The 27,545-nt window shown below is 38.2% G+C and overlaps 1 protein-coding gene across 2 annotated transcripts in view; it reads left to right on the top strand.

Moving 5' to 3' along the window:
* The window catches only part of MOCOS (molybdenum cofactor sulfurase), a 215,952-nt gene that overhangs the window by 162,944 nt on the left and 25,463 nt on the right, over positions 1 to 27,545 (top strand). For both annotated transcript variants that reach the window (XM_015619153.3, XM_015619154.2), the window contains 3 exons: positions 14,285 to 14,401; positions 17,034 to 17,477; positions 24,418 to 24,580. In XM_015619153.3, coding sequence (XP_015474639.1) covers positions 14,285 to 14,401; positions 17,034 to 17,477; positions 24,418 to 24,580 — 724 coding nt within the window. The remainder of the gene's footprint in view (positions 1 to 14,284; positions 14,402 to 17,033; positions 17,478 to 24,417; positions 24,581 to 27,545) is intronic.

The following is a 27,545-nucleotide window of genomic DNA, read 5'->3' as shown; positions in this document are numbered from 1 at the left end:
TTCTGCTTTTTTTCCTTGGCTTCCTGAGAGAATAGGATAATGAGGGGAGCATGGAGAAATGTCTACAAAAATACAGGAAGAGATCCATTTCTCACTAGGGACAACAGAAGTAAAGCACTTGTTTTTTAGCCTGCGAGTGTGGAGTCTTACATTTTTTAAGGCATTTACCAGATGAATATGGGATGGCCAAATGTAGAGTACTCAGTAAGTTCTTCACATTCATCTTTTGTAGACAATTCTACCAAATGGCAGCAAATGTTCACCATCATTTCATTTCAAAGCAGTCCACATTTTTGGAATTAATTAGTAATTTATGTAGCCTTCAATATGTGTGACAATGTTGAGAAAAGATTGGAGATATTAACACAACTGAGTTTGTAAAACTCCCCAAACACTTCAATATTGCTTCTGTTCTTTGATTTAAATCAAAATCTTTATTCTGATATCTGTTTTTCACAACTTCTTAGTAATATTGGCTGATCAGTGTTTCACTTTTTAGATCTCAACTGTACCCTCAAATTAAAAATTCTTTCATAGTCTTATGAATCCATTGTGCCTGTTTGCTTTAGTGGCTGCTCATAAAAAGCATTTTTATTGGTCTGTATCACCTGGATTGTGCTGTTCACCAGATTCTGAAAATTTCTAGTGTATCTGGAATGAAGAACTATAAAATTTTCAAATGCATCCCAGTCTCATCTGCAGTGCCTGATTGACTACTTTGTTTAATTAAGATAATGTGCAATTTAATGACTTTTTTGAAATTAACAAGCACTATTCTTTCCAAAGTTACAGTGTGTCATATATATATAATTGGCTTCTTTATGGGATGAAATTCTTCTGTAGACACCTTATAGAAGTTTTGGGGGAGAAAAACCTTTGCTGCTTCTTTGCTGGAAATGGAAAAATAGAAACTTCCACAGATGCTGATGGGTTTGATCTGCAGCCTTGGAAAGAGCTTGGGTTAATGTAATGATGAAGGTACACAGACATTGAGTTGAGAAATTATAAATTTATGTTCCTATATTTATAAGTAAGAATATGCCTAGAGCAGGTAAGAAATTATATTAGGTAAAATAGTTTGAGGTTTAAGCTGTAATAGTGTGACTTGCAGAGTAAGCTAAGGATCTAGAAACTATAACTGAGGTGTGTGTATGAGTAGGTGACCTGTCAGCTTATTGGTTAAGATACAGACGCAGTGCAGCAAAATTAAGCAAAGGTGATAGGTTAATAAGTGAAAACAAGTTTTGTGCCAGCTTTGGCCTATTGGACCAAAATGTTATATATTGCTGTGCAAAGAAGAAACTCGTGTTTACCTTGAGCTATGGCTGACTTGTTGCTCCTCTAAATCTCACACCTTGAGACTGACATCTTATCTGGCTACTTGAGAAATAAATCATCTCAAAGCATGGTGGTTCCATCCCTCGTTCTTCATCTCAACACTTCTTGTTTATGATTATAAAGAAAATACATACAGCAGAAAGTAAGCTTCATCAAACTGACAATACAATCTCTTCATATCTGCAAGAATGTCTAAATTTATATAGCTTTATTTGAATCAAACAACTTACTAACTTAACTCCAATACTTTTATTAATTGTTTGGAAATGAAATAGTGTCCTCTGCTTTGGTCATGTCTATGATCTACACATTCATGTGCATTCACTGGGCAGTCTCCAAATACAATCCAGTACAGTCAGCAGAACAGCATTTCAGAAGGCTTCCAGAAAACATTTTGGGAATTTTTTTATGAAGTGAAAATTGGATGGCGTTTCTGTCTGGCATACCTACTACTAGTGGACACCAATTAATGACTCAAGTTATCTTTGTATGTTAAAAGAGAAATGATAGAACATCCTATTTCTTTATGGATGATATCCCATCTATAATTAATTACTTATAACCAGGCATTAAACCAGTTCTATTTGCCTTTCTGACTGGCAGTTGTTATTTTCCCATTGTGTACTGTAGGGCACAGTGTGACTGGACATTAGCAGTTGGTAGCTCGAGAAAGAAAATATGACCAAGTGATTCCAGAGAAAATATTATGAGGAGGTTTGGAGCAGTTTATTTGGAACACTTGAGATTGGCAAGAAAGAATTCATAAGTAGACACTGTCTTCAGAGGATACCAAGCTTACATTTAAGCCTCAAGATTTGCATAATTGGCATGATATTCAAAACTCTGAACTAAACCCAAGATATTTAGGATGTGAAAGGCATGTAGTGAAATGCATGACATGTAATACCACAGCTGAAAAATGAAAACAGAGAAAAAAATTACGTCTTTCATCTGTGTAGTAATGGGGAAGAAAGTTATTTTTACCTGCTCATATGGTTGAAATCCATTTCTCAGTGTTATCAGCTTAATTGCCAGAGCTGACAAGATTGTGCCAGTAAACACAAACATTCTTGAATTACATGCATAGGGTCAATTGCACCAAGAGGAAATAGTCACAATCTCTGGTTCATCTTTGAGTAAAACCTTTCATTGCACTGAAGAGCAAATGAAGGCATTTCATTAAAGTGAGAAACAAATAACCACATCATGATTGCACTCTCAGAGATGGCAGCAATTTTTACAGCTTCCTGTCCCAATACAGATGATATAGAGTATTTGGATGTTAAGATGTGATAGTGTGGGAGTGAAATAATTATGCAAGTTAGTTGAATTGCTATTGCTTTTTTGTTTAAATGTTTCTTTGTGATGGTTGAATGTCTTAGAATATTATACTTGGAATAAACTTGTGTTTTATACTATATGTATCATTGGTTTAATTGACAGTTTAATTACTAGTTTAGGATTTTTTCCTCTAAATGGTAATTAAAACAATTAAATAAGAGGGACTTGTGGACTAAACAACAATAGTCAATGGAAAGCTTTGGTTTTAATTTAGATTTTTCACAAAACATTTCTTTATCTAGAAATAAAACTACTACAGTTTTGAAATTTCCATAAATCTCTCATCTTGGAGCACTAAAACTGCATTAAATTTTCTCCTTTGAGCTGCACCAAATACTTTCCATGAAAATTATTTCCTTCAGTAAAGCTGCCTTGTGGACTACTATTGGTAGTAATTTGTTCTGGAAATCACTTGGGAGGACACCTGTATTCTTTTCACACAAGATGCCTGTCCTCTAAAGTAGCACCTCTGTCATTTTGTTAAGTGTTTATTTGTACTGCAGCATCAAAAAGCCCGTGTTACGAACAGGGGTTGAATTATGATGAGTACTTGACAGGCCCAGGACATAAAGATGGCCTTTTTGCTAAATGGCTTCTTCATATATACTTGTCTAGTCAAGAATGGATAATTCCCCAGCATTATAGTTTTTGATGCTAATGAAGTGTGGACAGATGACAGACTGGTAATTTGGAAAGGTGCTAAAGTGCAGGGGTAGAGATGAAGGACCTCTGCAGGATAGAAACAGAAGAGTTGATGTTAAAGCAGCAAACTGTCAATCTTCTGCTTCCTTGTGAGGCTACCAGAAAAGGAGAAGCAAATCAGCCTTAGACTTTAAAGAGGGCTTGTGATGTGACAAAAAAGATGATGTTACAGATATATACCTGGTGCTGAGCTAATGCAGAAAACACTTCACACAGAGAATCATCAGCTCATTTATTAGTAATTAATATCTGCAGCCTTCAGCATATGTGAATGTCATGTGTTCTGTCATTCCCAAGTCTCTTCCAGCCTCTCGAACACTGACAGCAATGACTCAGCTTCAATTTGCATCCTTGCCATCTTTTTTTTTTTTTTAACAAAACTCACTTAGGACTCTATGAAGTCCAACCTGATTTGAATGTCAAACAGATGGAAGAGTCATAAGAGAGCAACGTAGATTTGAGACAACAATCATACACACAAAAAAGTGCATTTCTTATAAACTGGGTCAAAGTGCAAATTTTGTTGTATATTCTCTTCACATTTGCAGATGTGAAAAAACATCACCATCTCCGCTCTGGGAGATCCTTTTTGCTAATATAATTTATAAAATTTTCTCTTTGTTTTGACAGAGAGATGAGGTCTATGAAATTCTCTTTGCATATTCAGCAGATTAATTGCAGAGTGATTTTATAATCCCTTTACATTTTATTCTATAAAGTCAGTTTGGAATCCAAAAGAAGGGAAAGAGGTAGGAGACACAGATGGCCAGATGGAATTTTACCTGGAACATTTGTTGAATTGTATGCACTAGAGAGATCTTACCTAGCCGCAACTTTCAGTTCAGTGTCATGCCAGTAGTGAAAAATACTCCTTCCTTTATCAAACTTCTTTTTCTACTCTGATCTTCTGAGACAGTATTTTTTTTCTCCTCTTGTGTGTAATAGAGCCAGTAACAGGCTTTAAAAGGAGCAAACCATCATGGCTGTCTTTTGAAAAGGCCATCATTTCACATTTTAGCTGTGGATTACCAGCATCATTCCCTACTCTGCGTTTTAACACTGCCTCCTTAGCTTGGAGCCTGAACCTAAGCACAGGTAACTTGCTGTGATTGGCTTACCTACAAAAGTTCCCTTGGTGTGCATATATGCCTGCCATGTCCCCTAAAGATCCTGTCAGGAAGGGAATGAGCATCAGTCCATTAGCAGTCTCAGCCTTCTTGCCTACCACTTCACACTTGTGTGTGATAGACAAACTGCTATAACAGGAATAGCTGCCAAAGACAGAGAATGTAAACATTTTGGTTTGCCTAAGGAAGGCTCTTCTACAGTGTTGCATATGAATGAGTTTTGCCTCTCAAGACTGAGAACCCTGCTTACACAGATTATAATCAGTTTTGCCTAGGAACCTACATTAGCATGTCCTGGCTCACCCTTATCAATCCAGATAGAGAGAAGGGAGGTCTAGACTTTGAGTTGAATTTCTTCACCCATTTCTCAATTAAAAGGAAAAAATCAACATTTCTCAAGAGGCAACTTCTAGTGGGCATCTCTTCAGTTTAAATCTATGAAACGGTTTGATGACTGCTCTTATTATGGCATGTGCCCAGTGTCTCACTTTCCTTCATGCACCAAGAGGAAATAGCCACAATCTCAGGTTCTTCTCTGTGTAAAACCTTCATTGCAGCAATGAAGAGCAAATGAAAGCATTTCATTGAGGTAAGAAACAAACAACCACAACATGATTGCGCTCTCAGAGATGGCAGCAATTTTTACAGCCTCCTGTACCCACCCTTGAATTAATGTAATGTAAGGATTGACTTGATGACCCACTGCTGGGTTTTTCCTTTTCTCCCTTGCTTTCTATCATTCTGGGGTGAAGATCAGGGTCTTCCATCAGAATTTGTGGCCTCAAATCACTTTCATCCGACCACTCACTGAGTACTGGTACTGGTCACTGAGAAGGTACTCACAGAGTACCTTCTGTACTCTGGTGGCCTCTTTCTGCTAGTAGTATATGTTAGGAGTATAATCTTTAGATCCAGATCACAGAATATTCTGAGTTAGAAGGGATCCATAAGGATCATTAAGTCCAACCCTAAGTAAATGGCCCATACGGAGATAAAACCCACCACTTTGGTGTTATTAGCACCTTGCTTGAAGAAGGCAAAATCAGAATGAGACACCCCCAATAATAAAAAATTTGTTTTCCTTTTAACTCTATTTATCCCTCTGTATCCAAAGCATTCTGTGTTAGTGAATTGTCTTGTAAATAACTTAGCAGCCCTGTGGTTTGAGATGTAGCGGGAGAAAAATATACCTTAGAATTGGATGGTAATTTTTACTTAAACCTTTCTTACCAGAGGCAATGTGTTCTGGAACTTAGCTGTATTCATTACTGCAAAATATTTCCTAGTAATTAAACTAAATTTCTCACACTGCAGCTAAAGTCCATTATTACATGTATTGGGCAAAGAAAGAGACACCAATTTGGGCAGAAAAGCAGGAAAAAAAAGAGGATTTCAGACATCCAAGATGGGGGAAGAATTGGACAAGAAGCATGAAGCAGTGTTGTATGGGTGAGGTGTGATGAGGGAAGAGACAGAGCGGTATATGCAGGTAGAAGTTATTCCATCTGCTTGTATTAGGACAGGTCTGCAAACAAAAGTAACATGGGACAAAGTGGTGTGAGTCAGGATGGGAAATACACAAAAAGGTAGCTGCTCTAGGTAAATATCATCGTGATAGCCAGTTCTGGAAGTGCTTTCGTACTGTAAGTACACTTCCTTTACTTTGGTTTCACAATATTCTCTTTTAAAAGCTTGCTTTTCCTTTAGTAATATCTTAAGGAATTGTTTAGTTGGACTTAGGTTAGTCACCAGGACCCGACAATAGCCAGGTGAAATGCCCTCCTTCTGCTGTAGGCTTTTAGTGTCACTTTGAGGAATTCAATGCCTTATCTTCCCAATTTACTGTCACCTCACAAGAGTGGAGAGAAAATAAGTTAAATACTGTCAAATCTTCGTATTTCAACTGGTGGATACATTTGTATATACACACAGCTGGTTCAATACAAGTTCATATCACTGTTTGTCATCACCTGATAAACGGGACCAGGCAATACCTGGAGTGGGTAGATTTCTCAAAAGAATTGCTGTTTGTGTCTTAGATAATATTTTTAGTTTCACTAGAAGATCATCTCCAGCCCACTGTACACATAGGTATAAAATTAGAGCAATGGAAAGATGTGAATTACAGGAGTGAAAAAAGAACAACTAGCTACAGCATTTCCCATGCACAGGAAGTTGATACCAGGTCAATTGGATCAGACTGACCAGAGCCTGGTACTACTTGTCAGTACTTGTCTGGAAATTCATACTACATCCCTACAGGTTAAAGTGGGCAATGACGGGGGAAACCTCCAACTACATTCAGTTCTATTTGAAATAAATTTTCATAGAAAGTTATTAAGCAAGAATCTTTGTTGCTTTTCATATTCAATCCTTTTAATTTTGGGGTTTTTTTCAATCTGTTTCTTTTTAGTTGTAAAACAATCATTCAGTTCTGTAAGTGCAGCATTTTTTCATCTGGGCCACAGAAAATGGAAATCCAGCATTTTTTAATTCCAACTAAGAATGGCTTTGCAGCAATGGTCATATGACTCTGAGCTAGTTACACTAATGCTTTTAAAAGCATAACCACTCATTATATTAATTTTGATGACTCAGGAAAAGAAAAATGTTCTCTAACTTGCTTAATGGGATTTTTGGCCATCTTCCCAGTAGCTACCTAAAAATTGCTGAGGTGATTACTCATTATTGATTTTAGCTATGGATTTTGCCATTGATTTCAGGAAGCCAGGAATGGTAGATGGACCAGCACAATAGAATGCAAATAGGATTATAAGGACAAAAAGATTGTTGTGAAGATTCCTGTTGAACAAATACTGATTTCCTTGGTTCCAATTAGTTTCCAGTTGTGTTGTGGATGTCTTGGACCAGAGAGATAGCAGCAATGCAGTAAACCACACTGGCGTATCAATAAATGGCACTTTGTTTCTTCAAACTGGCAAGTCATTACAATCTGGATCTTTACTTTTGTGACATGGCACTGGGTGCTCAAAGACAGCTCCTGCAAAAAGGAGCTCGCAATAAAGGAGGCAGCATCATTGATTTAGGTCTGAACATAATCATGATGGTTGATCACTGACTGAACATAAGGAGGTGCTGTACTTCAGAGGCTCAATGTGGGAAATGCAAGCCTGATTAGTAGGTAATGAAGCTCTCTTCTTGTTGAGGTAGTAGTGACAGAGTACAGACTGAGTTATTTCTGTATTATCTCATTGCAGGGGGACAAAGACACATGAGTTAGTGTGCTTGAAATTGCCTACTATTAAACTGCACATCAGAGCTGATCAAGGTTAGAAAGCCTCATGAAAGACTAGACTGAAGGTGTTGTCTGACACTGTTTCTCTGGAGTGTCCTTGCACGTTGCTAAGGAAACGAAAAGAGATAAAAGAAAGATGCTCATAGTTGTTCAGATGAAAGCATCCAAGATGAATGAGAGAGGCTAAATATTTTCTGTTTGGCAACAGGGCCAAACTGTGTCTCTAAACTACAGACCTTCTCATATGGGAGAAATGTGGAAAAAACCCACATGGTAACAGGAAATGAACTGCATTTTTGACAGCTTCCACTGGATTCCCTTGTCCTTGATCCTGGTAAAAGCAGATCAGCTGCCTTTGAATGCATGTAATGTCTAGTTTCAGTCAAACATCTGAATCCTTTGAAGACAAAAAGAGACTGGCCCCACCTTCTCTATTACTCTGCTTCCTTGTTTGCATCTTCCTGTCCCCACACTCTTCTACCCTTCCCCATCACTGTGTAGGATCCTGTGACTGTAATGAAAGTAATATGGAAATTTGACCCCACAACCTCCCTGTGTTCTATTAACCCTGATTTCAGAGTTAAATACAGACAGAAGAGAATTTAAGTGCTTTAAAAGAAAGAGGAAAAGGTGGAGAAGATTTTGAGTATGACAGGAATGAAACCTTTTTCACTCACTTTCAGTAACATGCACTGCACACTTTTATTCCTAGGCATTGTTTCCCACTTGTAGTAGTCCGCTACATTTCCCTTTATCCCTCTTGATATGAGTTATAACTTAGTCTTCTGCGTGGTTTTCCTCTGGCTTCAACATTTCTGACTAGCAGCAATTTGACCAAAAGCCTTTAGCCTACAAAATAGCTGAGGATGCTTAATGGGATGGAGAGATCCAGATGTTCTTCTATGACTCGCAAGAGGATGCTTTGTTGAAGTCGATTAGGAAACCACAGAGGCTTAAGTTCCTTTACTTTGATTTCTTCCTGAAATCCATCCTTCCCCTGATATCATTTTAGCAAACCAGATGTTGTCAATGGGTGCAGTTTGAATAGGAGGGAAAACAAACAAACAAACAAACAGAAGAGAAGGTGTCATTGGTTGGAGAGATCTGTGATCATTAAGATACCAAATCAAAGGAAGACCAAGGTGTTTAGCTTACTCATCAGTCTGTTCTATTTCAAATAGCTGGATCTTGGACTCATGAAGTTTACATATGTTCAAATAGGTCCATGCCAAATTCACTTGCATATACAGCAGGAAAGAAAAAAGCAGTTGAGAAAAATATTAGGTCATCCATGAACAAGACTGTGTTTCATTGTTTCATTTTATTTTTATAGCCACCCTATCCCCAAGAAATCTTCTAGCTTCTGGTTCTCAGAAATGAAAAATTACTGTTACTCCTTTATGCATGAAGAACCTGAGGTTCACTATGTATATGGCATCTCCTAAGTAAGAATTCCTGCCAAGTGGCAACCCACATACTTTGAATTATGCTAATATTTCCAGGCTGCTTCTTTCCCATGCAATCTTACCTGCTATTTGACTGTCTTTTTAACTAGCCGAGAAAATTATCACATTCACTGTAAAGTTCCTGATAAGATAGCATTTATACTGAACAAGTATTTTCAGGACACTGAACTTGACAATTTTAGTAAATTTGAATATCTCTGTCTAATACTTCACTGTCTTCTATGAAAGGGATTTTGGTCAGAGTAAGTGATGAATGGATGAAGATGGAATAGAGATACCCTATATATCCTCTCTTTGGTTAATTTAAACCATTGTCAACAACTAGAGACAAAAAGGAGAGGATCAGATTACTCAATACTGAGGGAATCTGCCCACATTGAAACTTTTTCTCTGAGATAGCAAAAAATGCCTTTATTGCAGAAAGCCATGCAGTTAAAACAGTTAATGATACTGTAACTCAACTAAAATCCTGACCCCTCCCCCCCCACTAAATTATTTGGAAACAAGTGCTGATTTTTTTTTCCTTCTGACCTACTTCTTATTAAATTGTATTAAACAAGATTAAGTATGCATTTGCATCAGCAACAGCGTTTCACAGTCAAATGCTGGATGACAGAAAGAGCTAGCTTACTTTCTCTCCAATTCCATGCCGTGAATCAGTGAATTAATTTACCAGTGGATGTGGAGAACAGCATCATGAAGCCTGTTTTATAACCAGCCATCAGTGGTGTGCAGTGAAATTCTTGTAATGAGCAAATCCATCAGACAGACAAACTGCCCTGGTATTTGGGCACTGGCATTGTAGAAAGCAGAATAAGAAGTCCTAATCCCAATTCCTGAAGGACAGTACTTACCAGTATTGAATTATATATATATATATATATATATATTTTCAGAACATTTCATAATATATTATAAAAAGTTCCTTTATTCTTGTGAATAGTTCTTGTGATAGTAAGATAACTCACAAATATGTACTTGCTTGAATAAAAGCTGCAGAATTGCAACCTATGGGAATGAATTCAGCAGGGGTTTCTAAAGCATTCATCATTCTTAGTGAGTTTTAGACTTAGTTGATTAGGAATAATGCAAAATTATGTGGCATTTGTAAATCTTTATTATCATTTAGTATATACATACCTACAGCAAGTATCATTCACAGACTTATTTCAATGGAACCTGAAACCAGAGAAAAGCTTACAGGTTTCACTGAGAGCCCCAGAAGCCCTGAAGTGAATGGTTAGCAGAACTCAGTCATTTAGCAAGCACAGAGAAGTCACCAGTGCATTGTGTGACAGGGAATGGGAAAGCAGAACAGACCAGAATCTCATTTCTTCTCAGAGCTTTCCAGCTGAGTGTCAACTAAAATACCATATTTCCAAGAGAGGACTACTGTAGGGTAATGCATTAAAGTGAAAGCTCTCCACTTCAATATTTTTTATATTAAAAAAAAAAAAAAAAAAGTATTTTTCAGATAGAGCCCTATGAAAAAAAAACCCAAATGTGAGCATTTGATTAATCTGGCAACACTAAGGGAAAGCTCTCTGATGGAAAAAAAATTAACTGTTTTAAAAATCTGGTTTAGGCAAACTTATTTTATGTATCTTTATTAAATTTGAAGACCGTGACTTGGAAGTGTGAAAAGCACATTTTGCTTGTCAAAAATCAAGAGAATGTGGCATCGGAAGTGTTGGGGTGTGAAGCATCTGCAGGGCCAGGCTCACAGCAAGGAGCCTCAGAAAAGGTAATGAATGCCAAGGGGCTCTGAGAGACAGAAGGAACTCTAAGATAGCTTGATGGCTTGATTACCATGTCCTCACTGAATGAAATCAGTAAAAATGCTGCAAGATTCGCACATTTGTTTTGCATTTTAATTGTAGTCTTTAATCTCTAAAAGACCAAGGCACAATAATTCCAAGTATCAGACCCAGGGAATCACCAAAACTAACAATCCAAATACATTAAGCTGTGTACTTACCATTAGTACCATTCATGCTTCTGTGCCTTCATTGATGAACACATTTCTGGTTCCCAAAAGTCATCCTCCGCTGTTACAGACAGAGCTGAAAGTGACGTTCTGTAGTTCATAACCCTGAGCTCAATATCCATTATTGCTCCTTATGGCAATTTTGAAGATGTGCTTTATTTAAGGAAGCTTTTTTTCATCGAAATAACTGTAACAGATGTTTTATGTTCTATTTGTTTTGCTATGTGGTAGCACTGTAGAGAGAGATTAAATTAACTCCCCAAGTAATGCATTTCTAGGGTGAAACTAAACGAGAAGAAATCAAAACCTATGTCCAAGGGAAAACCAAGCATCTCTTCAAGGGATAGATATTTTTAGTGTTGCCTTTACTGGTTCTTTACATGGTGTCATTGCAAAAAGTGTGCATCACATTCCCAAAATCTGTGCACATTATCACATTGCTGATAATAAACTTCAGTTAATACTAAAGCTATTATTAACTTACCTTTTTTCTCCTGAATGACAATTCCTATATTCCTCTAATGATCATGATTTTTATGTCTCTGTAGTCCTTGTCTAATGTACAGATGGATATATATTACAGTTAAAGTATTACTGTAGGTGAGGATTGAATTGCATGGCTAGAATGAAATTACTGTTCATTAAAGAATAGTAAAAATTTATTTAACAAAATTTTAAAAAATATTAAAATCTTGTTTGCAATTCCTTGAAGATGTGTTATGGAACCTATATTACACTACATGCATTTTGATGAGCAAGGCTGCCCCAGGAACATTCCTTTTAAAATATTAATAGTAAAAAGATTATATATTTTAAAGGCTTTTGTATACTGAGTAAATAAGCCCAAACACTGTACGATTTCAATAGTGAAGTATGTCATGATTTTTGCCTTGCTTGTCATGATTAACAGAACGACAGATCCGCCCACAAGTCACTAGCACCATGACAAACCATGCTATGGCAGAATGACAACTTTTCTCATCTAAATGAAAAAAGACGTCAAGAAAGTGTCACTGAAGAAAGTCTTCTGACAAAACAAAGCTAGCGACACCACAAGAGTCTCTCTCAACAGATGCCTTTTACTAAAACTTCAATTTGAGAAACATGCTTTAAACACAAGATATTCTCCAAGGCATTAATCATCAATAGGGATCTTGGGCCTGATTGTGTTCTCTGCTTTCCAAGTCTGTATATATGGAGTTATTTTGATTATATCTCTGTTGGAGAATCAAACTATTTTGAACTGAACTAGTGGCACAGAACACATTTAAATGTGAGCTTGAGAACTTGTGCACTATAGCAATGTAGAATTTTTTTGTATACAGCACATTTTTGTGCAAAGACCCTTATGCCCCACACATGAAAAAAAACAAAAACAAGAACTCTGTTTGAACTGCTTTTAGCACAGCTAAATACTATTTAGATCAAATTATTTCAGCATGGAGTAAGTTCTAACAGAAGGCTTGGGTTTTCTAGCCCCTGAGATAGTGACTTTAAGGGTGCTTCGTGCACACAGTGAAACTCAGAGATACCAGAGGATAGAAGCTTGACATGTCAAGACAGAAGATAAACTGAATTATACCAGTATATTGGTATATGTATTGGGCCATTCTCCTGTACAGAGGAAATTTATGTTAAAAATAATGAAGGCCAGTAGAGATGTAGCCAGCTACAAAAGCTAGGTTGAACATTTATACCGATACATCTGACAAAGCATGAGCTCACATTTAGGGAAGTGGTTAGTATGACTGTGTTGACACTTCCTTTCCTGCCCCTTTAGGCTGAGCTGTTGATGTGCATCCAGCTGAGCCCAAGCCTGGTTCTGTCTCTGATACATCAGAGTCCCCTGAGTCCACAGCGTGGTCATTTGCAGGGCTCTCAGCTCTCCGTTTGTAGAAAAGGAGCAAAAGCACAGAGGGGTTAATGCAAGTTGTGCAAGATTGTTTTGGGAGTCTGTGGTAGAGGTGGGGGTCCGATTTCATGCATCTGTCTATCCTTTTTTAAAGTCTTGTCCAGGAATGCTCATCATTTTTCATCAAAGAAATAACTGGTGGTAGCTCAGCTAATCTTACCAGCTGCTGCTGTTGCTTTTTGAGATCAATATAGAGCATTTTCAGGTCCCTACAGTGAGGTTCCGTGGTTTCTTAGCGGTGCTAAGAGGATCCCTGTGGTACACTTCCATTGTTTCTTAGCTGTGCTATGAAACCCTGGCAATTCATATCCCTTGCAGTGCTGTCCTCCCAGTGCACGCATATATACGTCTATTTCTGAGGCACATATGGGCACATTCTTCTGTTCTCTTTGCACATCATTTTCATTCCTTCCCATAATTTATTCATGCTAGTTTGTCAGCAAGTACTGTATTTCTGCCCATTCATTATTCAGTGGATGATAAAGATGGTAGCACCAAACAGCACAAGGAAGAAATGCACCAGGGACTTGGTAGATTGGGGGGTTGTATGTGCAAGACTCAAGGAGATATTCCAGTTCATTCCCTGTCCTGGAAAATGTTACTGCTTACTGAGGGGCTGAACCTTCCTGCCCTTGTGAGCCAAAATCCCATAGATGCTGTTTGTAATGAGGACTTGCAGTTTCAGATCCTTGGAGCACAAGGTTTTCTTTAGCTACCTGAAAAGGGGACCCAGGCTTCTCTTCAGTGTCTTCAGAGGCAGTTGCAGGTGGTGGCTCTGTCAAGACACTGAATAACACCTGGCTGCAGGTCTGTAATTAGCAGCACTGATGTGAATAAACCTTTTCACAGGTTTAAAATTCAGCACATGTACAGGCTCAGGACCTGACTGTGTGTGTTTTGTGTGGAATAGTTGCTCAATGCTAAGGTAAATGTCTCTGTTCCTACCAGAGGTTTTCTTCTAGCTGAAGTAACAAAGTTGAAAAATACTAAATCTGTGTGGGAATGGTAAAAAGTACAGTAAGTTGTTAATTGTTTGGAGATACAATTTACCCCCATTGATTTTTACCTGTAAAACACTGTATCTGTATCTTGTTGACCACAACTTTAAAATGTCTGTTTCTCATTTTTCTCCTATATCTCTGCTGTATTGGGAAGGTGGACAGCATGGCGAGCCTCCACAACATACATGTTCGCACAGGCTGCTTCTGCAACACGGGAGCCTGCCAGATGCATTTGGACATAAGCAATGAGGACATTCAAAGGAACCTGCAGGTTAGTTTTTGTATGTCATAAGAAGTTAAAAGCTAAACTGTATCACATCCCATTGTTTTGAGTCTCTGTGACTTCATGAATGAAGTTAAATTTGACTCACTTTCTATAAGCTTTCAACTCCCTTGCCTTGTTAAAGAACTAAACTAACTGAAATTTGGTACCTTAAAGTGAGGTATTAAAAAAAAAATCATTTGATGGATGGAGAGAAGTATGTGTTGCTTGTTGATATTTTATTGGAGAATAGGAAATGGACCTTCCTGTTTGGTTTTGGAATTGCATGATATCCAGAATTCCAGAAGAACATTATTTCCTGGACAATTCCTCTCATGTTTTTCTTTAAGTATCCTAATTAATTATTGTTAATAATTAATAATCTTCAAGCCTTATAAACCTGTTGCTGTTGGGTGTTACAATTTAAAATACTTATGCAAATTGGACAGGAAACAAAGGCAAATACACAGTTAATCTCAGAGAATGAAGCAAATTTAGATGACCTCTACTTAGATTACTGGTGTGTTAGATTTTTAGAATATGAATGTAAAGAGTGTTTTCAAGATTACTAATGTTTTCCATAAGCTGTCATTAAAAGATGTATAGCAGCATGTATTACAGTGAAGTAGAGGAGGCCACTTATTAATGGTGTTCTTCAAAAGGTTAAAAAAAAAATCTAATGGCTGTAATGATATTATAGCTCCCTTATAATTTCACAGAGTTACAGAGATAATTTTGGAAACATGTTTATATCCAGGACTGATAGCACAAGTTCTTAAAGACTGCTGCAGTTCTTTAATTCCTTTGTTGGTGTTTTGATTTGCCATGGAAGCTCTCTCCTCTGAGAAAACAAAAATGGGTCTACCCTTTTGCTGAAGTGAAAAATAACCAGCTGCAATGCTCTTGGATCTCCTTATACAAAGAGGATTTTTCTAAGGAGTGAGTGACTTCTTTTAGGTCTGTAACATTTAGATGGGGATAGGCTAACGTTAAATTTATGGAGAGACACTTAATCACCAAAGGTTGTATAATAAGGTGGTACAGTTACACAGACGTTATTTTGGGACATTCCATTCCCATCAGTGCTTTGAGAAGGATCAGGATGAGTTATTGATAATGTTACTGTGTAGAGGAAGGCATCTTTTATTACCTTATTTGCCCATACACTTCAGTTTCATCTTTTCCCAGGGTGCTGGCTGTATTCTTCCTTCCCTGATGAAGTTTTACATGATAAAATGCCTGTGAGGGAGTGCTTTTTGTCTTCAAGAGTCCCTGGAGAAGTGTGGTTAGTTTTCTTAGAATGTTATGTAGGAACTCGTTTACTTATTTGCACAGTAGGAACCTCTCTCCTCAGTCAATCAAGCAATGCTTGGCAGAAGGGTTACAGAAGGGTATATTAACAGATGCAACCTAATTTTGCAAATACTGCTTCTGCTCTGTTGTCAAGGATAAAAACTACAGCACACTGCATTAAAATATTTACTACTGTGTTGCATGCTTTGACATAGATGTAGGGGTTTTTATTTCTCCTTGCATAAATGGCATCTGTGTTCACTGTCCTGTGACATTTCTTGCTTAAAAAAAGCCCTCATGTAAATAAACTATTCACACATCCATTTTAATGTGACAGAAATGTGTAAATAAATTACATTCTGAGAAAAAGAAAACCCAACAGCTGTTACACTTCGGGAATAGGATGCTGGGTTAGGACTAAATCTTATGTCCATTGGTGAGCTAGTATTAAGTGGATGAACAAAGAGAGACTCTAGCTGACTTCACTGGTGGTGAGCGGCAGCATTCACTGACTCACTTGAAGAATGAGAAACTTTTGCTCTTAAGAGAGAGTTTTCTGTAGACTTGTATGAGAGACATATCAGATGGGTAACTGGTGCCTGATATCTGACATGAAGGTCACTATAAAGCATCCAAAGAATTTTTCAATAAAAGCTTTTCAAGTGGAAATTTGTGCTCTTCAAAGGAGGAAGTATTAGAGGAAAGACTAGTTCCCTCCATCCTGAAAGCAATGTGTTGATTGGATCAGCAAGACAGATTTGAAGGATATTCCAATGGCACTTTGGATGTCTGAGCTCTAGATACAAGTCTCTGCTTTGCTGCTATCCCAGATGAGTTAGTTCTCTGCTGTTTGGACTATTTAACATGCACCATGAAAAAGCCACTGATGGTATAAAATGGTCCTCTTCTGACAGTGAATATCAAGAAAACTGCCCCAGAAAAATTTACCATCTCATGGTTTGTTCACTTATCTGTACATAACATCACAGTTTGAATCCCAATGAACTATTCAGGTGAGACTGGAATATCCCTGGAGATTGTCCAAGCTGACAATCATGGGACATACAACCTTTTTGTGACTCTTGATAAGTTTTTGAGAAGTATCTCTTCCCTGAGTGGAGTAGGACAAGCAGCAAAATTATCTCCATAGTCTGAGTAAATCATAAGATAACTGAGAGGGGTTTTTTTTTATTCATTTTCTCTTTGTATTGATGAGATAACCTTCTATTTTTTGCAACAGTTTTTCAGGTTAGAATTAAGAGACTCATTAATAACTAGGTAAAATTAGAGAGAGAAAAAAAGCAATGTATCATGACAGCTCTCTGTTTTCCTTCCTATTTCAAACTAGGCTGGCCATGTCTGTGGAGATAACATAGACCTAGTTGATGGACGTCCCACTGGCTCTGTGAGAATATCCTTTGGCTACATGTCTTCTTTTGAAGATGCACAGACTTTTCTGAATTTCATCATAGCCACCAGACTCTCCAAATCGGATGCTGAGATTCCTTTCCAGTCTGCTACAAAGCTGACGGCAGAGTCTGTTCCAGATGACCACCTTTCTTTTAACAATGCAGATAAATTGTCTCCAGTACTGCAAATCTCTGACAGAGAGCTCAGGAATATTCCATCTGAGGCAGAGACAACTGGCAGCTGGCAGCCACTGGAGCCTGAGGCAGAAAGCATAAGGGCAGCTGTTTCTGAGACTGCAGTGCCAACATGTAGAAAAGGTGGCAAGCCCATCACTGTCGCCAAAATTTACCTCTACCCAATCAAATCCTGCTCTGCGTTTGAGGTACGTGCTTTGAACCATTTGGAAGTATTTGTGCAGCTCAGCCTTGTGTTTTTCATCAGACACATGTGTATGAGATACTAGGAAGCAGTGTGTGGGTGCCCATGTCTCCCTTTTTTCAAGTTTCTGGGATCAAGTCCCACATGTCTGGCTGTATTGAAGGATTTTCAGGTAGGCTGAAGTTACAGGGGAGGGGTAAATGTATCTTCTGCTCTCCCCTCCCCCACAACAGGCACATATTATGCTGTCTTGAAGAAAATAGTTGGATTTGCAAAACTTTACTAAAATATAATCAAGTAATTAGTATGCTTTTACAAAATGACATGTGATGGACTTGTAGGCATTGATGGGTAGGCAGCAATTGAGAAATAACTTGATTAAAATGTTATAATTGAGAGGCGGCTGATTTACATTACAAAGAAATGTTATCATTAAAAATACATTTGCAACAGAAATATGACATTTAAGTGTTGCTATGCTATTTGAAAGTTCACTCTTTGAAGATTTTAATTGCTTTTTTACCAAGTTAATAATATCACCACCTTAGCTATGACTTTTTTTAAAAAATAATGCTTGATGAAATAGGTGTATGGGCCCACACATGACCTAGACTGTCATTCTTCTTAGTACCATACTGGGAAGTGATTTAATGAATGTCAATAATGGTATAACTTTCCCTAGGAAAACTTAGTGGTGTAGGTCAGTGTCTCACATCTGAGAGAAAATTGGGGTCAAATCCAGTGACAAATCCCCTGCATTTTAAATAGGGCTTCTTAGCTGATTTGACCATGTTTTGTTGGTTTTTTTTCTAAGTGCTGAGAGGTTGGGCAATTAAACACTATTAAATGATCAAGAAAACATCTGTATTTTTAAATTTGTGTTGGCTTATGATGTCTTTAATTCAGAGGAACAGTCCCGAGCATTAAATGAGATATGAACAAACAATATCCACCCCTTATTAACCTCCCACTAGATCAAACTGTTTAGAAAATCAAATTAATTGCCCATTTCATGTGAAAAATTTTTAACTTTTGCTGAAGTGTGGCAGCTTTCATAGCTGTATTACAGAAGCCCAGTGTAGAAGCTGCTGAAATACGTTGGCAGTATTCATGCACCTTTGGGGTTAAGTTCTATTTTTGACGTACAGGCTGGTGGTGTGAGATACACACCACAACATTCAGCGCCAGGAAGGCTTTGAAGTGATTGTGCCCAGGAGCAGGTACGACATACCTCAGCGTGAAAGAAAGCTTATGTTTCCCCACAAGCTGAGCCAGGTTTCTCCTCTTCAAGCTCTGCGACGGGAAAACAGCTTTAGGAGATAAATTCGCACAAACCCGGTACTCCCCGGCAGACAGGACTGCAATTCTTCATGGAGGGGGGAAATCCCCATGGCTCATGCAAAGTGCTTGTGCCAAGTATGTGTTAATGGGCCCAGAGTGAAAACAGGGCTCATCTTACCTCAGCTTCCACCTCTACAGTTCAACAGTGTTCTGTAAGCAGTGAGGGCTTAAGATATGATATGATATAATATGATATGATATGTTAAGATACATGATATATGATATGATATGATACCTGCTTATTCATTTTAGCATAAAATAGGCATCTTCAAGAATAAATTTTCCTGGATATTTCTGTTCGTTGACTGCAAGAGGAATCCAAGGCAACTTAGATTATGCAGCAAACACTAGCTGATCTGAATAATTTAAAGACAGATATAAAAACTGCAGCAACATTATGAGGTTTAATTTTGCATGTCTAGAGCAATTTTTGAAGTCTGTTTTGATTTTTTTATGACAAAGTCACAGCCACATAAGAACCCTGTAATTTAAGCATTGTCAGAGCTTGTATTGCCAAAGAGAAACAGAAAATTAAGTAAATACTGGATTTAGTGTATGGTATTGGAAGGGACTGAAATTTCACTATAAAGAGCATTTAGCTCTTCTCCTTCTCTAAAAGAAAAAGTATTTTTTGTGTATTTCCACATGGTTTCCATGTGGTTTATGGAAGATACTTGAGTGCATATGAAAGCACAGTAAAAGTTGATCTAACAAATCCACTAGGAAAGGGCTTTCACTGCATTGGGAGAGCAGGCTAGGAGTTGAAGTCAAAAGAGTATTTTGATTTTGATGATTATTTTATATTGAAGCAAATCTTTGTAAAAAATAAGTCTGCTATTGTGACCTTCTTCCTGTCCACCAGATGTTCTTCATGTTTTTTCTTCCCTAAAGTCTGACTGGAACTTCTAGACCTATCATACATTTATAACCAGCCTGTGAAGGATCTGCCAATCTCACTGTCTGTCTATAGAAGAGATAAAAATGCCGTGTTAGAGACCACCATTTGTAAAATGACTTTTAAAATTCAATTAATCCCATTCTAAATCACCAAGTGACTTAGTCTCTTCCCAATGAGCAAGAGTAGAATAGTAGAAAGCAATGGCTGCCAGGACCCAAATCCTGCGGAGTGCACTAACCTCCAATATGTATCTATATATATGTGTGTGTGTGTGTGTGTGTGTTTGTGTTTATATGTCATTACTGCAGCTTCAGCCTGTATCACCTTGAAATGGGAAAACAATGTATGTCGCATGCACTGGAGTTTGAAGCAAGACATGCTAGAGAAGAAACCTCACCACAACTAAATGGAATCAAATCCTAGAAATCATTTTGCCTTCTAAAATATTGATTTTACTAGAAGCTCTAGGCTTTATATGGAAAAGACTGAATCATATGCAGAACTTTTCACTTGTTTAGTGTTTTTTTTCATACAGACTTCAGACAACATTATATTATCTCCTTACTTCAGGAAATGCATAAACTTCTGAAGTAGTAATCATGTAGCTTTAGTCTTTGATTGGAATCCAAGAATTGAAATTCAGTGTCTTGTTTTTAATCTAAAATAGCTTTAGATTCTTTGTAATTGCTGGAAATCTAGAACAGTATTTTCCCAATTAAAAATTTTATCTCCGTGTTTATCAGTTGTTGGGTAACTCTCAGCTAGCTGATATGCAAAACTAATAGTGGTTCAAATACTGAGCTCTATTAAATTCACCTTGTAATACTTTGATACTTGAGATCAGAAGCTCATAGGTTTGTAGGTTCAAGTGCAGGCCTCCTGCTGGTATGGGAGGTCAGACCTTTAGCATGTGTAGTAACTAGGGCTTATTGTAACTACATGATCATTCGAGTTTTCCTGAAATAATATGTGCAGTGGAAAATTCCAGATCACTGTGTGCAGGACTCAGCCCATCTGCCAGTGAAATCTGCCCACAGACTTGCTGGTTGCAGGATAGATGATTAGTGTCAGGAGGACAAACTTGAGGAGGATGTGAGTGCAAGCTCACAGCTGTTTGATCTCCTCTTTAGAGGCACATAATCTCCTCCTCTCCTAAACTCTGATTTCTCTGTTCTATTCTAAGTGGTTAAGTATGAGAGGTTCTTGACCTCCAGAGAAAATGAAAGTGCAGAGTGTTTTGGCAGCTGGGAAGATGGAACTTGACATGAAGATTGCCAGCTCGCTGCAGGTTGGGTGGTTTCTGCAGAATTTTATGAAGTGTTCCTGGCCACTGTTGTCCCATGGATTTTGTACACATCGTGCAGAAAGCAGAGGGCAGAATTTTCTAACTCAACTTCTCAAAGGTGTTTTCCCTACAATTATTTTATTAAATGGAGAAAAGCAGAGGAGTAACTTCTATCCAAGACCACTCTCTTTTTTCCAACATAAAAATGTGTTTTAAACCTGCATTTTTAAACAGGAACATCTCTCATATCAATGACTTTTGCATAATTATATAATGCAATGTGCTCAGTGAAAGAGGTTAGGAATTTAAACTATTAACTAATTAATAACTTTATTATTCTTGCAGTAGATTTCAGAGTATAAAAAGTTACGTCTCAATGGAAAAGAAAAACTAGCTTTTAATTTAAAATACAGTGCAAATTCCTAGTGATCAGTGAATAAATTATATGTAAGACCACTATTTTTAAACTTAGATAATTTAAAGCCTTTTCAGTGATTTCTTGAATGTGTTCAAAAACTGTGTTAGACTTCATATTACTGTGAACTATGGGAGAAATGCAGCCCAAAATGTTTTACAGAAAATTCTGAAATAGAAACCAAAAAATCCCACATGGTTTTGCAGTGGCTATTTTTATTTTGTGATAAGAAAAGATCAATAAATCAGATGGGACAATACCAAGTACTGGCTGTATTATGCAATGGTCCTTGTGACTGGTAGAGAAGACCTTACATTGAATGATCCTGGGATGCATCATCACCTTCCACGTTTGGAATGAATGTGTATGCTTGTATCTGTCAGTAAAACCATGTTCTCCCTGCTTTCCTTCTGCCCTCCCACTTCTAATTTGTCCCAGTAGCCAGAGATGGCCAGGCAATTTCAGGGAATCACATTACAGGCTATATAATGCACTATTGCTCTCTGCCACATATGCTAACCTGCTCTATTCTACTTTATTTAACAATCTCTTCAGCCCCTTTGAAATAGGGCAGGATATGCTCTGCACAGGCCACTGGCCTCAGTGTTGAGAGAATAAATGAATGTGTTCTTCCTTGCTCATCTCCAGGGTCAGTATTAGCAGCAAACCAGTTCTGGCTGTTTAGAGCCATCTATGATTCTCCATCCAAGGCAGGGCACGGTGGTTTTGTTGTTGCAACTTTCTCTAGCAGGGTCCTAGCAACATGTGTAATACAGTGAGCTGAGACGTGGAGAGGGAGCTGGGCACTTGACAGCGCACAGAGGACATCCGTGACAGGACAGGGACTCACTGAAGGCACACCTGTGTGACTCTCACTACAGTGGCAAATACCCAGAGGAAGGGGGAAAAATGGGTTGAGGACCTGCAGTCATGCGCTGCATCACATTTGTGGTGTGACTGAAACATGGAGTTAGGTGCCATTATTTTGGGCCTGTCAGAGCTATCTTGAGTGTGTGGTGTTGATTATTTCCAAATATCTGATAGCTACTTAGCTGGGCTTACCCTTGAATGCCTGTCAGAACTACCTGAAGCTCTGATTAAAGAGAGGTTTTGTTTTGCTCATAAAACCTCTTGCCTTCAGTGGAGGATAAGCAAATGCTTAAGCTGTTTCCCAAATAAGATTGCTGTCCTGAACTGGAACCAAAACAACAGAACGTTGCAATAAGGAACTGAAAAACTTTGTGCTCTTTTTCTATTTTTCTGCTTTCTTAGTTTATTCTGTTCTCTATATCTTGCAAATCCTGTAAAGATCTGTTGGATTCACGGGAGGATGTATTACCAATTAATGATCTTCCTTTCTGGAAGGGAGATTTGTTAGCAGGAAATTCTTGCAGCTCTCAGATGATCACCAGCTGTTCAAATGCATTTTGTAGTCTGATTATACAGGATAACCAAAAATGCTGGTCTCTCGAAAGAATAATTTCCACTAAGAACAAAAGTGTGTTCTTCAGCTGATATTGCAGTGTTTGGGCTACGATTCCTCTCCTGAAAAAGACAAAGGTTCACATAGCTGAGGAGCTGACAGTTTGAGGTACTTGGATAGTGTGATTTCAGATGACACTGTCAGACCAAAAGTTTCTATTTATCACTGAATTTTTCATCCACACTTGCATAAAAAAATGCCAAATAATATTATAAATCAAATGGGTTGATAGAACACTTTTCTTCTCTTAATTTTCTTTTTCCGTTCTGTTTTCTGTATTCAGATTATTTGTTCTGTGAAATTATTTTCGGTTCAGCTTTGATGCTTTTAAGTTTTCTGTTCTAGCGTGCCTGCCCATAGCTTTCTATAGTCAGGCTGTCAGTGTCAAACTGCTGCTGCAGGCTTTTATAAAAACAGGAAAAGTTTATGTGATACTTTAGGGTTTGTCAAGTTTTGGGATGGTCACATGATAAACAAGAATGTGTTTTTCAATTAATCTAGCCAGTGCTTCCAGACATGCTGTTCTTCATAGCATCAGGCTGTGCTTGACATATCTTTTACTCAATATTTTTTTTCTGAAGTCTTTTGTTGGCTAATTTATGTGAGATTTATTCAGCTTTTCTATAAGAATTCAACAAAGTTCAGCCGTAAACTTTTCTCCATATCCAACTGTGACTAGAAAGCATACGTGAGTTGAAGAATGTGTTAGTGGCCAGCTTTGTGTTACAAGAATGGTATTAATATTTTAACATTCTGGAGAAGAAAGCAGATATTAATGTCACCCAAAGGCAGTACTAAAATTGCTCTCTTTTTGGATTTCAAGATTACCATCTGTGTAGCATCAGAAACAGATGTTCTTTTCACCAGAAAAATGTATGTGAAACCAAGGACAATGTTCTTGTATGGGCTATTGAATGTAAAGACTGTTATAGAAGTAATGGAAGAACAGACAGTAAAAAAGACAATGTGTTTTGTTGTAAGGGAATCTAAAGAAATTTTTATTATCCCAGCTAAACAAGAAGCTTCAGTGACAGAGATTTTCTCAAATGGATTAATGGAAAAAGTGGTCCCATTTTATGAAAAACAAGTTTTTTCAGAACTTTGAATATCACAGTTTTCCTGCTTTCTGTTTGCTTGGTTTTGCCTTAATTCATGAAATTTCTGTGCTTTGGAAGTTAAATGAAAATTTCTGGGGCAATAGGTCCTAAACATGGGTGAATATAAAATTGAAGACAGTTTTCAGAGTGTTTTGGAGATTGTTTGTTCTTACAGCTCTGTTAAACTGTATGATGATATCGAACAACTTAATTTGATTTTTTTTTTGGTCAGCTTTGTGCAGTGATGTCTTTGTCTTTGATTTGCAATTAAGGTTTCTCTTACAGAAAGCTAACATTGGCTTGCATAAGTTTTCCTGATTTCAACGAGTTTCATTAATGGATTCTTTTCCCTCTCTTTTCAGCATGAATCTATTAGTGCAGCTAACATTTTTAAACCCTTATACCCCCTCCTAATGCTCTCCCAGGTTACAGAATGGCCAGTAGGAAACCAGGGTTTGCTGTATGACCGAAACTGGATGGTTGTAAACCAGAATGGAGTCTGCATGACTCAGAAGCAGGAGCCAAGGCTGTGTCTTGTGAATCCCTCAATTCATCTGAAGCAAAAAATTATGGTCATCCAAGCAGAAGGTTAGTAAACAATATCATTTCCTTCCCTTCTTTATTGGTGTCAGACTGATAGGCAGGGACACTTGCATGCTCCCACCAAACCACTGAATGCTGTGCTTGCTTACTGGTGACTTTAGGGACAAGTTCTGTGCCACCTGTGGACTATGGAAGCCCAACCTGTATATGTAGCCTGGGGGGTTTCCTAACTTTTTGTCGAGGTAGGCAGAGAGTAGACAGCGACTCCCTATGTGCAGTCATATTCTGAATTCTCCAGGATGGAGAAAGGAACAGACAGATGTGGGAATTTACTAACTAGTGTCTCTCCATAGCATGAAATCCCATAGCCTGAAGGGATTGTTAATGCTGCAAAGGTAAAGGAATAGAAGTCTAACATTAAACACCCCAGCCAAAACACTTCCCATTTTGTATCTCTCTTCCTCCTTCCAGCTGTGGGATTAGAGGGGTAGAGTCTTCAGTGGAAATTAGTATTCAGTGGAAATTAGCCAGACGTTATTTAACTCAGTTAAATACTTGCACTAGCAGGCAGTATTTCATGATGTTTGAACTTCCTGGGAATTATTAAAATCCTTTTTATTTGCTGCTGAGGGAAAAAAAAAAGGAAAAAAATGTAAAAAATATGTTACAGAAAGCCCTGTGCTACTCAGAGGTGCAAATTATTACTTTTCATAACTGTGCCATTGCCACTGAACACTGGAACAGGTTTGAATATCACAGAAATCATTATTAGTGCTGAGTTTGCTTGTCTGAATGGTGTTCATCATTTCCCTGGGGTCCAACATTTACTCAGCCCGTATGTCTTAACTATTAATAATATATGTGCCCACATTTTCAGCAGCTAGAGCAAAACAAGGGAACCTATCTTCAGATTTTTCACCCTTTATTAGAAATCCATATGAGTGGATCTGTAGCCACAGTCTCCTTTCTGTGTGTACAGTAGGGTTGTTGTCATCTCCACCTGTCTGAGCACTCTCCATAGAATTAAATCTGACTCGTTGATTCTTTTTGTCTGAAATAGGTTTCTCAAACATACATTTTGATACTTCCACTAATCATGTGCTATTTTCTGTGTTTCCAATCCCAAACACCATCTACCCTCTTCTTAGGGATTCCAGACTTGCCCACTGGCACATACACTGCTGTTTTCCCCTCTTTCCTCCATGCTATTTCTTTGAAAATCTACATTAATTCATTTCAATTCTGTGTGGAGCACCTTGCACCTCAAATTTTTGTAGTACAGTTGCACAGACAGCTTTCTCCCACAACTTTTAAATTATCAAGTGTTTCAGAACTAATTATTTCTAGAGATTTATTTCCTTACCATCTCTCTTCCTTTTTGACCATTCTGAGTCTGTCCCTCATTTTTTCTCCTTGCTAGCAATCCTTCAGACAAATGTATACCCATTAGTACATTCACCTGTCAATAACACCTGACATGCTTCAGGGAGTCAGGAGGAAGTTTTCTCACACAAAAATGACAGTCAAGGCACCCATTTCACACTGAGATTTACAATTTGTTGCCACAGTTAGTGCCAGGCTGAAATTTGCCTTTAAATTCTACATTTTACTGTGTGTCTTTTTTGGAGTTTTCACTGTCATTTCCCTTCCTTTCAATGAAAGGGAGAACCATTTCCACATAGAAGTGATTGTCCAAGTCTATTGATCACTTTTTTACACAAAAGTAATTGATCAGTATGCTCTAACAAGAGTGTTATTGCCATTTATTCACAGCCTGCTTTGGTACAGCCAGTGTGTAAGAATGGAGTCATTTTATTCTTTGTATAATGACTTTAGCTACCAAAATCCTAGTCCATGAGGTGATCTGGACCTCTTTTCTAGTAGTCCTGCTGTTTTTTACTCTCATGGTTGTTGCAACCTGTGGCATTTTTAAAAATTCTTGACAGTGAGATAATGGCTCTCTTTTCCTTGAGGAATCTATTCCAGAGCTTACTGCTCCTAAGATGGCACAATGATGGGACCACATACAAACCAGCAGGGTAAGACTGAGCAGATAAATCTGTAGGAAGTTGTTCCAATATTTATTATGTTTTCTTTCTTCTTACCTGCAGTCTAAATCCATTATTTGTTTGTTGGTGTTAAATTTTTAATTTTTTTTTCTTTTATCCCTTCACAAACATGGATCAGTGTTGTATCTTCCACTTAAATCATTTCATGACAGACAAATTTAATTTAATAAACTGACTTTTTACTTGAAAATCTCATTTTAATCCCTGCTGCTTTTGTCACCACTCCTCCAGCCTGTCCATAGCTGGTTGCAAATGTAAGACCTGAAGCTGAATGCTGCGTGTGAGCAGTGATCTATGTGGTGGGGAGCAGTGGAGCTCGGTTGAGCTGGGCTGGTTGTTCTGAAGCTCAGAACCTTCACTGCCTGTGTCGGTGGCTGATGTTATTTCAGATCCACAGCTCTTGGCCTGCTGACTAACAGCCACCTCCAGATCTCCTCCTGCTTCGCTCCTTCATCCTCATGGAACGCCACCCACCCAAACCGCCTTTCCTCAGCCACAGCGGCATGCATCTTTCCAAGATGAGTTTTGTTTCCCCCATCTCTCCTCCCCCTGCCCTCACAGTCCCTGTGCTGAGTTTCTCTGTTCCTTCCATTTCTGCAATGCCCTTGCTTTGGTGGCTGTGCAGAGCCAGCGGCTCCAGCTGTCCGGTGACAGGTGCAGTCCGGCTGTCTCCCCTCGGCAGGAGCTGTAACCACTGTGTTTTCTCTGCCAGCTCCGCTCTACCTGCGCTTTGCTCACTGTGGGAGCAGCCTGTGGCGCACACCTCTGCCCAGAGTGTGCTTTGCTGGCTGGAGGCGCCTCTCTCCAAAAGAGAGAGCCTAAGGCAACTGTGCTGCTGGAATAGGTGTCTCTGGTAAGTGCCTAAAGCCGAGTGGGACAAATCCCACCAGCTACTTCCCACCAGCTGAAGTACACAGCATTTTTTAAGAGCATGTTGCTGT

This window comes from Parus major, chromosome 2 (genome assembly GCF_001522545.3).
Source record: "Parus major isolate Abel chromosome 2, Parus_major1.1, whole genome shotgun sequence".
NCBI classification, from domain to species: Eukaryota; Metazoa; Chordata; class Aves; order Passeriformes; family Paridae; genus Parus; species Parus major.
This window is presented reverse-complemented; position numbering and strand designations above follow the sequence as displayed.